This window comes from Vulpes lagopus, chromosome 3 (genome assembly GCF_018345385.1).
Source record: "Vulpes lagopus strain Blue_001 chromosome 3, ASM1834538v1, whole genome shotgun sequence".
In the NCBI taxonomy this organism is placed as follows: Eukaryota; Metazoa; Chordata; class Mammalia; order Carnivora; family Canidae; genus Vulpes; species Vulpes lagopus.
The window spans coordinates 157035428-157050268 of record NC_054826.1 but is presented as its reverse complement, the minus strand read 5'-3'; the positions used below and the strand labels follow the sequence as shown (position 1 = coordinate 157050268).

The 14841-nt window shown below is 43.7% G+C and overlaps 1 protein-coding gene across 1 annotated transcript in view; it reads right to left on the bottom strand.

Moving 5' to 3' along the window:
- ADGRL4 (adhesion G protein-coupled receptor L4) overlaps positions 1–14408 on the bottom strand; it is a 110794-nt gene extending 96386 nt beyond the window's left edge. The window contains exons 1-2 of the mRNA XM_041748817.1: positions 14237–14408; positions 10725–10874 (exon numbers count right to left, since the gene is read on the bottom strand). Coding sequence (XP_041604751.1) covers positions 10725–10874; positions 14237–14258 — 172 coding nt within the window. The 5' untranslated portion in view covers positions 14259–14408. The remainder of the gene's footprint in view (positions 1–10724; positions 10875–14236) is intronic.
- Positions 14409–14841: the final 433 nt, after the last annotated feature.

The window sequence follows — 14841 nt, the reverse complement described above, 5'->3', positions numbered from 1 at the left end:
TCTATGTGCCAGTCTCTATTCATTCGTAGCACCTGCCTAGAGAAGAATTTTGAGGTCCCATTCTGGCTCAGCAGGAAAGAGTATCAGGATGTGATGAGCATGAGTTGGAAGAAGGAAGGGAGCAGAAGGAGTAGATGAAAGCATTGCTTGCATTGGTCATGCCAGTTCCAGAGATCAGAGTTTTAAAAAGCAGAGTCATGCAATGAAAAGTATACTGAGTATAGAGGCAAGAGAGTAAAGCCTAAACCTCTTTCACTTTGAGGTTTCAAATAAAGCTCCAAATCCAGGCTAGTTACCCTAAAATTGACTGAAGTGAAAATTAACCACAGTTCAAATACATGCCTCCCAATAATAGAATCAAATAGATTTAAAACTGGAAGAGGATAGTGTCCTAGTGAAATCTGCTCATTTCACAGAGAAACAGGCTCAGACGCACTGTGTGACTTACCATGAGAATTCCAGTCGAACAGGACTAGAATATTTATAACAAGTTTGGAGACCTTAGAACAGCAATATTTATGTCAGAGAATCTAGTAACTAGGGCATGACATACTAGGAAGACTCCAATTTATAGGGCTTGGTCTTACCTACTGGAATATAAGGGCATAAGGGATGGATCTACTAATGGGAACTTGAAAAATAAGACTTTGGTTTATTATTAATTTTTTTTAGACTTTGGTTTAAAAATTACTTTATTTTTAAGATAATGATTAATACCACAGGATTTCTGAAATACACTCCCCTTCCCTTCCTTAGTCTCAGAAAAGGAATTAAACTAAGCAGAGGTTAAATGAAAGTGGATAAGTGCAGAAATAAGGCTCAAAGTTTTGCTAAAAATGTTTCCTATAGTGGGCATCTATGTTTTTAGGCATCATGCACTCTCCTGATGGCAACAGCCACCCCAATGTCCTTTCTCGCATTCTGTCCCTATGATTTGCATAGGTTTTCACCCTGGGCTCCAGGAACTGAGCAGCCTGCTGATAAGTCAGTCAGTATATTCCATTATTATTTAAGGGCATAAAGGTAATAAACAACCTGAATGTATAAATAAAAGTGACAGGTTATGAAGTAAACTATACTCCTCTTTTATAGCAGTGTTATCAATCAATAGGCATTCCTCAAGCATAAGCTGAGAAGTGAAGCACAAACATATTTAGGAGAAGATAGGAGGGAATTAGAAAGCTCTTTTAATTGAAGATTCATGTCTTTCTTGAGCTCTGCGAAATTGTCAGATCTTTTATTATTTCCTCTGCTAAATCTTGTCTGATCCTTTCTTCAATAAGACTTCTATTAAATGGATATCAGGTTCGCAGCGTGTCTGGTCCTGTTTCCTAGTTTTGTTCTCATATTTTTCATCTGAGCTTTTTAGTTCTGCAATACATTGGGTATTACTTCTCAGCCCTTCTGCTATATATTATCAACTCGATTTGGGAATAATATTGATCAAATGATAAATAACATTTTATTGGAGGAGAAAAATACATTAGGTGTGTCTGGCAGGAATCATCAAAAAGTATTAGCCGGTGAATTCAGGAAATCACTTGGGAAAACAGACAACATGGGGAGACTGTATATGGGCTGCATATTAATGACATTAGGATGTGAAAACCACAGATAAATCACACAATTAGGATCGGAAATCACACTGGCTACCCTGTTTCACTTTTGAGATAAAGCATGGAAAGAATTTGGGAGAGGTCTTGGCACTGATGAAGGAAACGATCACACAAGGGGGAAATTGTGTTATAAAAAAGGGTGATTGTGCTGAGCTGATCAGCTCAGAATATCTTGACTTATGGAGTCCTGACGTATCTTGCACTGATGGGTTAATACATTTTATATTTGTAGCTTTTCCTGTTCTATGTGTGATCATCCTGGTAGGAGAGGAAACCCAGGAATGGAGACTTTAGTCTCAATCTTCTGGTGATTTGTAAGCATTGGTTTGCATTACTGCCAACCTTACCGGCTTATTGTCTTGGTGCCCCTTGCTGCAAAATGAGAAGCACAGGAGGAGAAAAAGGGTACGAGGAATTGAGCAGCAAAAAGGTTTTAAGATATATGGAAGAAGAAAGTATTTTGTGGTATGATAGTTCCTTCATACACAGAAGCCTATTTTAGTTGTTTTGTTTGTTGGATGCAAATCTTTCCAGAATCACTTGGAAGATTTAAGCTAGACTCTTCTCTTCAACCACTTTTTTCTTCCTAAAGGTATCCTTTTCCAGGCCAATTGTTCTATTTATTCATCTTTGTGTTCGTATTTTTGGCTTTTCTCCAATGACTGCTTATCCTTACGTGACCTTCATGTTTTTAATTAAAGAACAATGTTGATTATCACAGGTAGCTTGGCTCAAGTTCTGTCTGCCGGCCATTCCGACCCTTTTAGTGCAAGAGAGTTCAGAATTCCCCGTAGGGGGGTGGGGGGAGGAGGGGGAGAGAACAATTTCCAAACATTCTTCCAGGTAGCATAGACTGGGAAGTAAGACATCAATTTTTACTCTCAAGCATTCCTTCCAGGCAGATGCCCACGTTTCCTGTGAGGGTATTTTTTCCTTGGCTTTACTTGGGATTAAACACAAATGGGGAATAAGAAGCCCAATCAGCTCAACCTCTGGAAAATAATGTCTAAACCAGTCACCGAGATTGCCACTCCCTTTCCAGGAAGGGGATAGGATTATCACCACAAGGAAATGGAGCCATTTTCATGGAAGCCTTCTCTGTGTACACTGGGCTGCCTGCTTTCGTGCCCCTGGATTCTGCTTGGAGTTGGCTTCTCCAAGCACAACTTCTCATGCCCAACTTCCTGGCCTCCATTTCACTGGTTTTATTATCAGTCCACTGGGCTTTAAGGAGGTGGAGGTACACAAGTTCAACAATTGTATCTGATCTATGAGTTTCATCAAGATAATGAAACTTAGAAATTGTTTTCACTTCCCTGCATTTATTCCTACTGTATTTTAAACGGTAAATACACACCTCTTGCTTTTTTTCTTTTTGATCAATTGTTTTGAGAGGGTAGTGGGGAAGAAAAGCAGATTCGAGGTAGGGAGCTGGAACGAAAACAATTCATTTTTGTCTCAGCGAGGTTCAGTTTCCTTGTTTGCAGACTTACTTCACAGAGAAGTTTGAGACCTGTAAAAAGCCATAGTTGGAATGTGTTTTCATGGGAAAATGATTTAATCTACAAATTGAGGATAATACTAGCCCTTATTTTGGAGAGCTGTTATGAGGATTAAATTTATAAATTTATAAAAATCATGTAAAGTGTGTAGCTTACAGAAAGCACTAAAGTCAACATCAACATTATGAGTCTTTTTGGTAAATAAACTATAAATATGAAAGTTATTTAAACTAGGAAGAAGAGAAATAATAGAAAAATGGATAATGAGAAGACTGGATCATTTTGCTTCAGAAATAAGCAGGGGTTGGCTATGAAGTATGTTGATGTCCTATAAAACTGGAGCTATCCCAGGACAAAGGAAATATCATCAATTTTGCCACATAGTTTCCAAACTTAAAATATTGATGAAAGATCGGAGCTAGAGTAAACAAAGCAGGAAATTGGGACTTGGTGACTTACTTTGTAGTATTGAAGGTGCTAAGTCTATCGTCCCTTTGCTCTTATTTCTACCAGTATTTTTCTTGAAAAGTGAGAGAGGATTAAAATGTATGAAAATTCTACATTTAGAGCACAATTTCCATTTAATTTTAATTTCCTAGCAGCTCCTAAAGATATGGCTAACAGAAAGTATAAGATGGCACAGCTGCCATGTTCACTTTGCATGCAAAATGGAAACTAATTCTAGAAAAACAATACCCATTTTTTAGTAATGCCTTATCATCAGCACACATTATATGATGTGTGTGTATATATATATATATACACAAACACACACAACATATTTATACACACACACACACACACACACACACACAAATTATGAACTGATCTTTAACCTGAGGTAAAAAACAAAAATGATAGTCTTCACTTTGAAAAAAAAAATCAGCACTGTAATATAATGTCAAATCAGATGGCAAATCTTATTTGGAATTGATTTAACACAGAATTTTGAACAATTCTTTTTGATTGTTGAAATTAGAACTCAGAGGCAATGTATTTATTTTAATTCCCTATGCTGATTCTGAATCCACCTAGATAATACTGATCTAAAAATGATTAAAAATAAATGAGACTTTCACAGGAAGAAAACTTTCCATGATATTTCATTACACATTACTTGGGAAAACCCAAAATCTATGTTCATATTGAATGGTCCTTTAAGATTTCAGACTATTTCTTACTTTATTAAACATTTTTTTAAAATTTTTATTTATTTATGATAGTCACAGAGAGAGAGAGAGAGAGAGAGAGGCAGAGACACAGGCAGAGGGAGAAGGCAGGCTCCATGCACTGGGAACCTGATGTGGGATTCGATCCGGGGTCTCCAGGATCGTGCCCTGGGCCAAAGGCCGGCGCCAAACCGCTGCGCCACCCAGGGATCCCTATTTCTTACTTTATTATCTCATTAATTCTTCCAATTATCCTGTGCGATAAATATGAGACAGGTGGATTTTAAAAAGTGATTTCTGAAACAGTCTGCAAAAAATGACATTGTCAAGTCAGATCAGGTAAATGTTTACTTATAAGGCTGTGCAGTTGATTCGGGCACCTGGGTGGCTCAGTCGATAGAAATTGGGCTCTTGGTTTCTGCTCTGGTCCTGATCTCAGGATTGGGAGGTCAAGCCCCACATCTGGCTCTGCACTGAGTGGGGAGTCTGCTTGAGATTCTCTCTCTCCCTCTGCCCACCACACCAACCCCTGCTTGCATGCCTGCTTTGCTTTCTCTCTCTGTAGGTGAATAAATAAAATCTTAAAAACAACAACCACAACAAAACAACTGTGTAGCTCCTCAGCAAAACTCAAATGATGTAAGTAGCAGGTGGGACCAGCACTTTCCTTTTTATTTGTACCATCCTTCATTTCCCTTCCACACCCTCTTTCTCTTTCTTATTGCAATCCTCAGAAGGAGGTGGCTCCTCCTTTTCAGGTAATTTTTAAGTAATATTTAAAGAATATTTGAACAACTGCAGGTGCTAGATGGAAGAAAGGTACATAACATTACAGATTCATCTTCCTTCAGATGTGATACACTAAAAAAATTCTTGAGGAATTTTTTTTTTTTTTTTTTTGTAAAACAAATGCATTCTTACACACTCCAAATCATCTTCTTAGGTAAATGAATACTGATATAAACTTGAAAAAGGATAAACTCTGAAGTGCTTCTAGATAGTCAAGTAGCAGGTTTGTTTAAACTGAGGTACATATTTCCTTGGGATTTCTTGTACTGAATGGAAAATGTAACCAATCTAAGAAGTGACAGTCTAAATTAACCCAAGGCTTACATTCCAGGATGCATGATTTCCATGAACTTCCTCTAAATAAATAAAATACCTTTGCCAATTCCAGAAATCGTTTTCCTTGTACTAGAAGTGTGACCTCCTGTGTCTGTTGACAAGAGGGGTTACACAATAGAGAGAACAAACTCTACCACAATAATTATGTGGGATTTCCTCAAAAATATGCATTCCATAAGATGACAAATTCCTTTAACATATAGGAAGAGATAAATAAAAGAAGAAACCATTATAAAAAAAACTTATAAAAACTTCCTTTAAGCTAATATTCTATTTTTATTTTTTATTTTTTTAAAGATTTTATTTATTTACTTGACAGAGAGAGAAAGAGCACAAGCAGGGGAGCAGCAGAGGGAGAGGGAGAAGCAGGAGGGAGCCCTAAGGGGGACTTGATCCCAGGACCCTGAGACCATGACCTGAGCCAAAGGCAGACACTCAACAGCCTAACTGACTAAGAAACCCAGATGCCCTAATATTCTATTTTTAAAAGGAGAAGGAAGAAAGGACTTGAATCGTTTAAGTGTTGCTGGTCACATTTCTATTACAGAAATTACTAATGGTCATTTTGTTAAAATTTTAAAACTGCAGTTGCTTTTTGTAGGACAGAGTTTAGATAGTACATCTGACTGTGTTAACTGATGACACATGACACACACGCACACGTTTTGTGTGCTTTGCATCTGTTCTGATGACGTTTGGTTTGCCCATTTTCATGAGCATCCTCTTTATTACTAAACACAACCTGCTGTGGAAAGAATCACACGTCCTCAGTGCTTATCCTGCAGCCTGGACAGAACCATGAGAGCAGGATTGTTTTAATTAGTATTTCTTCCATATTCTGAACCCATAGACCATTTCTTCTTGGTACCTCTTAGATAGCTACCGTGACACTGTTCCCTCTACATTGACCAGTGTCACAATGCTCTCTAGTTTATTACAATATCCTTCCAGTTGAATTTTACAAGCATATATATGGTTATTAGATAATGATGAAAAACTGTTTTTTAAGCATAGAGTATGTCTCCCTGAGTGCAGGCACTGAGATTTCATTATTTCTTATAAAGAGCTTGTGATGTTGCTCGTATTAGGCATGTCCCAAACTATGAAAGATTTTTATGCACGCGTACAAGCTGTCAGTTACAGCCTTCCTGACCTTTCCTATCCTCGCCTGGGTCAACTGTTTTCCTCCTCCCCACTTGAGCTCCACCCAACTTCCCAAAACACAGCACCACTTAATAAGTTTGTATGAGAGTAGAGAAGAGAGTCTATCTTCCCCCCTACACACCCACACCCACATCGTACCGCACCCTCCCCCTAGTTCTCGCTTCTCACCTCTTCCTACTCAGATTACTTCAGCTCAGGCAATGTTATGTTTCGTGTGTATAGAAAGATTCTTTCAACTCTTCCAACCCTCCTTCCCTTTATAAAACTTTCCTAATTACCCAGGGGAGATGGGATGTCTCACTTTCCAGATTTATAACTGTGCCCCAGAGAGTAACACCAACACCGGTGCTGAGAAGCATAAGACAGAGCAACACTAATATATGCTTGGAAGACTAAAATAACTTCAATTTGGGGAAAATCTCATCAACAATTTCAAAAGCCTTTAAACGTACCCCTAAATTTCTACACAAACACTTCTCCGTCTTGTGTCCTAAAATAGCCTTGTATAAGTGTGTAAATAAATTCCTCTTAACACCTCAGTAAAGTTGTTGAAAATAATAACTACATTCCTGTGAAAATGATACTGTTTTACCAATTTGGTTTAAAAGCCTATAATACACTCATTACGTCAGGTGGCATTTTTGGTAATCTAGAGAAGGTTGAGATCCCTAGGGTTTGAATCCTAGCTTTGTCACAATAGCCTTGGGACACTGAGAAACTCAGGCTTTCAGAGTCCTGCTTCTCTCACATCAAAAAGCTATGATGTGGAGCTCAACAGAGCTAGCGATAACCAGTCTGAATGGTGTTTGTAAATAAAAGACAGTATCTGTACTTTTTATCCCAAAAGCTTATTAAGAAAATTAAAATATATTGGGTAGAAGTGACATAAACTATAGTGAATTGTACAAAGTACTACTGTTTGTATAAGTTAGATTGACCCTTGTTAATTTATTCTTATGCTACCTCGTGGGGTCATCGTTCTCACATGTCCAATTTGTCATGTGAGTCAGCTATGTAATACTTGCCAATGGCTCTTCTTTGTTAAGAGAATAAAGTCTATATCTTGACATCCCAACTCAATTCCTACTGTCCCCTCAGCCAATATACCCTGTGAAATACATCCAGCATGCAATACCTGGGGCTCCTTCAAACACACTGCACACGTTAAACTCCTAGGCCTTGTTACTATTGATTCCTTTTGCCTGACTTTGTTACTTTGTCGATCTTAATCAATCCTTTTTATTCTTCAATTCTCAGCCTAAATATCACCCTCACTTGGAAAGGTCCCCCTGCAGTCGGTTACACATGTCAAATTTACCTGTATTTATACATTTTATGCAATTGCATCAAGCCTTTCATGTAGTTCTGTAACTGTCCCCAGATGTCCTGGAAAACACGGCTGATTTCTTATTTATCATTTTAATCCAAAGACCTAGTAGTATCTGCTAGGCAGAGGCCTTATGGTCAAGCATAGTGAGAAAGAGTACAGGCTCTGGAGACAGACTTAGGCTCAAACCTTAGCTCTACCACTTATCTGTTGCATCACTTGTGATATTCACTTTGCCTTTCTAACACTCATTTTTTTATACATAAAGTGAGAATAATAATAGATGAAGGAGCTGTGCTAATTAATATCTGAGACTTAGTGCATGGTGGATATTAGCTACCTTGATGTGATGGTCATGATGATGATGATGATGATGATGATGAAAATAATAAATATTTATTCAATAAAAAGATAATTAAATGAAATAAAGTCACTATTACTAAAACTTGTTTCTCTGGGACCAGGTTATTGAAATTCTAAATGACTTGTTCAAAACTAGCTCTTGGAACAGAGTACATTTAGTGAGGTCTGGTTATTACTATAGCATTTACTTGGCAGGTCTCTGAGGGAGCCAAATTTGATGGAGGTGGGGAAGATGATGGTAATGATACCAAAAAGAAACTAACTTTTATTTCTCAAGAAGTAGACATCCTGGGGATCTCTGGGTGGCTCAGCGGTTTAGCGCCTGCCTTTGGTCCAGGGCGTGATCCTGGTGTCCTGGGATTGAGTCCCACATCAGGTTCCCTGCGTGGAGCCTGCTTCTCCCTCTGCCTGTGTCTCTGCCTCTCTCTCTCTCTCTCTCTCTCTCTGTGTCTCTCATTGATAAATAAAATCTTAAAAAAAAAAAAAAAAGAAGTAGGCATCCTGGGTAACAAAAGTGCAGTCTGGTTATTATTGACCTAATACCAATTTTAAAGAACGGTACGAAAAGATGAAGAAAGCCAAGACTCTTCACACCAAATACATAACCTAGACTATTCAGCAGTTGAGAACACAATATTTTAATTCTAAAAAGCATATCAAATATGCTTATGGAGAAAAATGTCAAAAATTTATCAGTGGATTCAGAAAAGGTGACAAAGGTGAGAACCACTGTTTGAACAGTTTTAAAGGGGACATTATAAAAAAATAAAAATAAAAAATAAAGGGGACATTATAAACATCATATAGTGTGAATTATAGCATTCTTTAAATAAGGGACTTAAAAAGAACTTGAAAAGAAAAAAAATGCTGTTACAAATTGTGTTCTGTGTGAGAAGAAATCACAGGCCAAAAGATCTTGAAGTATTTTTTTTTTTTTTAACAGAAAGTATTTTCTGCCCTTCAGCTGACTATTGACTTAGCAGGGGAAACAAAAAAAAAAAAAAAAAGTGCCCTGGATAATGGGAGATGTGTTTAAAAAAATCATTAAAAAGATGATTATAATCTATTTAGCTGCTGAAGGTCCAAATTGTGAAAAATTATTGATGTTAATGACGGTAATCATGACAGTTGAAAAGTATCTAAATAACAAAAAGGCAACACCATTTTCGAGCATTATGGTACAATTTGTAATGATTAGCGGAAAAGCACACTAATATGTTTGATGCAATATTTTGAAGGTCACTCGACATTCAACTTGCCATAATGCCATTAAATTAAATACACAATAAAAATCTAAGATTATTTATAGATAGAATTTTGTAGTGCTTGTAGAATAGTATATTACAAATCCCGGCTGTATGTACAAGCAGAAACGCCTGATCTAATGCACCATTAAGCAACTGTAGCTGTGCTCTACATTTTTTAAACATTAAACTAATTATGATGAGGTTTAGTCTTACTATGTACTGCATATTTAATCTTTTTTAAGAGCCTATCAAATTGAATCACGAGATACAACTTGTTTACGCTATAAGCAAACACATGCAATATTAACAATGTACAATATCCTGGCTTAATTACAAAAAGTCCATGTTATCTTAAATACATTTAGGAGTATAAAACCACACAGTTCTAATTTGAACTTGTCATTTAATTATATTTTAAAACTAATTTATATGACTTGGAACTATTTTCTTTTTTTTTTTTTTCCTTCTTTCTCTCTCTGCTACACAGAATATTTTTCCATTGACCCAGTTAAAACTGAGATTCTACTAAAAATGAAAGAGAATAAGGACAGAGTGAGGCTTGAGGGAAGAGGAAGAGTGGCAGTGGAAACCACAGATAAGAAATGACGGAGACGTGATTGTCAGATAGCGTTCTGTTTATCAAATCAGTGAGCTAAACTGAACCCTGCCAGGACCTTTTCTACTGTTGTTGCTCTGGACTGTAGCCTCAAGTTCTGTAAATGAGATCTACTTTTTTGGAAAAGAATATATTTTAAAAATCCCCCCCCCCCCCAAGGTATCATGCAGGTCTATAGGCAAAACCCTTGAATCTCTTAATACTGTCCTCAGATTTAGGAAGTCGTACTAAAGAAGGTCCCTGAAGGCAACATAGCAGTATAGCCTAGACTTGATGAATTCTCTGTTCTTTTGTTCCAGAATGTACTGACTCTGCTCTCTGCAGCTCCGTTTTCCAGCTTCAGTTCAAGGACATTCTTTAATAGTTACACAAAAATAAGATATACACAGACTCCTCAAAAATCAGTCATAGAATATAAATGCTCAGGTGGGAAGTTCAAGCTTATTGTTGAGTTAATTAAGCTATTTGTTTTAAATCAAAACCCTGAAATCAGATAGTTTAATGCAAAACAATTTCTGGACAAGGAAAAAGCAATCACATCAGAATTTAATCTTACAAAACAATCCAAAAGAGGAAAACAATAAAGAGTGTTTACCTTCACAAATCGTGACACCATTTCCTGAAAATCCCATGTTACAGTAACAGGCTTCAACTCCATTCCGTACTTCACATTTTGCATTCGGAAGGCAAGGTGTCTTGGTGCAATTTTGAGCGTAGGAACAATTTAGCAAAATGGAAAAGCCCACTAAGGAAAACAGAGAAATATATCTTTTCAAAAAAAAAAAAAAAAGGAAAAAGAAAAAAGAAAGAAAAAGTTCCCCTTCCCATTGTTGAGTTAGCCTACATAACACAAGAACCCTTCTTTCTTTCTAGATAAATGGATTATGAGAATTTCCCAAGGGAGTATTTAGCTAAATAACAGCACCGGAGCAAGTAGGCAAAAATATTAGCACTTTCTTCAATCTGTGCTTATCAAATAAATCTCAACAAAGCTATAATGTAATAAACAACCGAGCTCTAGAAAGAAAACAGCATTCCTAGATCACTGGCCTCTTCACTCTGAGGTGAGATATATTTAGAGGGAACTGCATGGTTATATGGCAATTTTCCTCCTCTGGGAATGATTCTGCGAAGAAATCAAGATGAATTGATTGGTGGGGTCTTTTCAAACTCAAATCTGTGTAATTTTAAGATGAGGAGCAACATACCATCACATCCAGGAGGACAAAATGCAATCATTACTATTATTTTTTTCTGTATTCCAATGTTCTTTTTAAATTCTGCATTTCCGGGATCCCTGGGTGGCGCAGTGGTTTGGCGCCTGCCTTTGGCCCAGGGCGCGATCCTGGAGACCAGGGATCGAATCCCACATCGGGCTCCCTGTGCATGGAGCCTGCTCCTCCCTCTGCCTGTGTCTCTGCCTCTCTCTCTCTCTCTGTGACTATCATAAGTAAATAAAAATTAAAAATAAATAAATAAATAAATACATTCTGCATTTCCCATCATAAAACGTAAACTACGTTTTCTTTCACTAGGGGAATTCAAGGTAAACTCTGTGTTGGTCAAAGACCCATCTTTGGGAAATGAACACCGACACAGATGCGACCAACACAATGAAGCAGAAGGGAGAACCCGACTGAGTTTCAGTCATTGGAAATGAAGCTGGACTCTTAGGAAAAGACAAGGAAAAGCGTGGGCCGATTGTTTTTTACTGTTGTTCTGGGCCTTCTCGAGGAAGGACAGCCAGGAATCCTGCAAGTTAAAGGTTCGCAAAACACTCATGACACATAAACTGTCCTCATCTGGTCACCAGACATTGCTACCCCTTCCATTGGGGATCCCGGAGTCACACAGGGCTGTGTAGACTGTCGAAACCAGGATTAATTCAGCTTCACAGAAGGGATTTATCCTTCTGCACAGCATCATCAAAAAGGTACCTGAAAGGCACCCCCGTCTGGGCTGGCTGTCCCCTTAGAATGCCAGGAAACCTCCCGCAAGTGTCACTGGTTTGGGTTTCCCAGATTTCTTGAAGGGAGATCAGAAAACAAAGAAAAAAACAAAGTCCATGTCTGAGATTTTGGGGACTTTGGGGGCTTTGTGACTCTGGGGACTCTGGGGACTCCAGGGACTTTGGGGACTCTGAGGACTCTGGGGACACTGGGGACTCTGGGGACTTTGGGGACTCTGGGGACATTGGGGACTCTGGGGACTTTGGGGACTTTGGGGACTCCGGGGACTTTGCAGACTTTGGGGACTCCGGGGACTTTGGGGACTCTGGGGACTCTGGGGACTCCGGGGACTTTGGGGACTTCGGGACTCTGGGGACTCCGGGGACGTTGGGGACTCTGGGGACTCTGGGACTCTGGGGACTCCGGGACTTTGGGGGCTCTGGGGACGTTGCAGACTTTGGGGACTCTGGGGGCTCCAGGGACTCTGGGGACTCCGGGGACATTGGGGACTCTGGGGACTCTGGGGACTCTGGGGACTCCGGGACTCTGGGGACTCTGGGGACTCCGGGGACTCTGGGGACTCCGGGACTCTGGGGACTCTGGGGACTCTGGGGACTCCGGGACTCTGGGGACTCTGGGGACTCCGGGACTCTGGGGACTCTGGGGACTCTGGGGACTCCGGGGACTCCGGGGACTCCGGGACTCTGGGGACTCTGGGGACTCTGGGGACTCCGGGGACTCTGGGGACTCTGGGGACTCTGGGGACTCCGGGGACTCCGGGACTCTGGGGACTCTGGGGACTCTGGGGACTCCGGGGACGTTGGGGACTCTGGGGACTCTGGGACTCTGGGGACTCCGGGACTTTGGGGGCTCTGGGGACGTTGCAGACTTTGGGGACTCTGGGGGCTCCAGGGACTCTGGGGACTCCGGGGACATTGGGGACTCTGGGGACTCTGGGGACTCTGGGGACTCCGGGACTCTGGGGACTCTGGGGACTCCGGGGACTCTGGGGACTCCGGGACTCTGGGGACTCTGGGGACTCTGGGGACTCCGGGGACTCCGGGGACTCTGGGGACTCTGGGGACTCCGGGGACTCCGGGTGCTTTGGGGACTCTGGGGACTCCGGGACTCTGGGGACTCTGGGGACTCCGGGACTCTGGGGACTCTGGGGACTCTGGGGACTCCGGGACTCTGGGGACTCTGGGGACTCTGGGGACTCCGGGGACTCCGGGGACTCCGGGGACTCCGGGGACTCTGGGGACTCTGGGGACTCCGGGACTCTGGGGGCTCTGGGGACTCTGGGGACTCCGGGGACTCCGGGGACTCCGGGGACTCTGGGGACTCCGGGGACTCCGGGGACTCTGGGGACTCTGGGGACTCCGGGGACTCCGGGGACTCTGGGGACTCCGGGGACTCCGGGGACTCTGGGGACTCTGGGGACTCCGGGACTCTGGGGACTCTGGGGACTCTGGGGACTCCGGGGACTCCGGGGACTCCGGGGACTCTGGGGACTCCGGGGACTCTGGGGACTCCGGGGACTCCGGGGACTCTGGGGACTCTGGGGACTCTGGGGACTCCGGGGACTCCGGGGACTCTGGGGACTCCGGGGACTCTGGGGACTCCGGGGACTCTGGGGACTCTGGGGACTCTGGGGACTCTGGGGACTCCGGGGACTCCGGGGACTCTGGGGACTCCGGGGACTCTGGGGACTCTGGGGACTCCGGGGACTCTGGGGACTCCGGGGACTCTGGGGACTCCGGGGACTCTGGGGACTCCGGGGACTCTGGGGACTCTGGGGACTCCGGGGACTCTGGGGACTCCGGGGACTCTGGGGACTCCGGGACTCTGGGGACTCCGGGGACTCTGGGGACTCCGGGGACTCTGGGGACTCCGGGGACTCTGGGGACTCTGGGGACTCCGGGGACTCTGGGGACTCCGGGGACTCTGGGGACTCTGGGGACTCTGGGGACTCTGGGGACTCCGGGACTCTGGGGACTCTGGGGACTCCGGGACTCCGGACTCCAGTCCCCGGGGCCCTGAATGCCGAGCTGCAGCGCCGCAGTCCCGGGAGCACCGTCCTGGAGCCCCCTGGAGCCCCCTGGAGCCCCCTGGAGCCCCCCGCCCCCCCCGCCCGAAGAGCGCGGCCCGGGGGACTCACCTAGGAGCGGGAGGAGTGTCATTGGCGGGGCCGCGGGGCTGCGGGGGCGCGAGTGCGGCGGCGGCGGCGGCTGGGCCCGACGGGCTGGCGGCCCGGCCCCGCTCGTCCCGGTGACGCCGCTTCCTCCGGACCCTTCCGGCCTCGCCGCGGGGGCGCGGGCCAGGGCCGTCGGGTCACGCCCGTCCCGGCCGCGCGGACCCCGGGGGAGGGAGCCTCGACCTGGCGGCGGGCGCGCTGCAGGCCCCCGGGGCCCACACCTGCGTGCGGGGCCCACACCTGCGTGCGGGGGCGCCCGGGGCCCACACCTGCGTCCGGGGGCGTCCGGGGCCCACACCTGCGTCCGGGGGCGTCCGGGGCCCCCACTCCCGCACTCGCTGCTCCTTTACTTGCCGACGCGCTTCAGGCCCCGGGGCCGCGAGGCGCTGCGCCCCGGCTCCCAGCAGAGGGCGGGGCCTCACCTTGCGGGACCTGGGCTTTGGGGGCGCCCCTGGGCGCGGGCCGGTGTGCGCTCCACCCGACCAGGGAGAAGCCAAGTTTCAGAAGGGCACGCCTTGGTCCACACTCATCAAACAGTCAGTAAAGTTGACTTAAAGGAGAGGAATGAC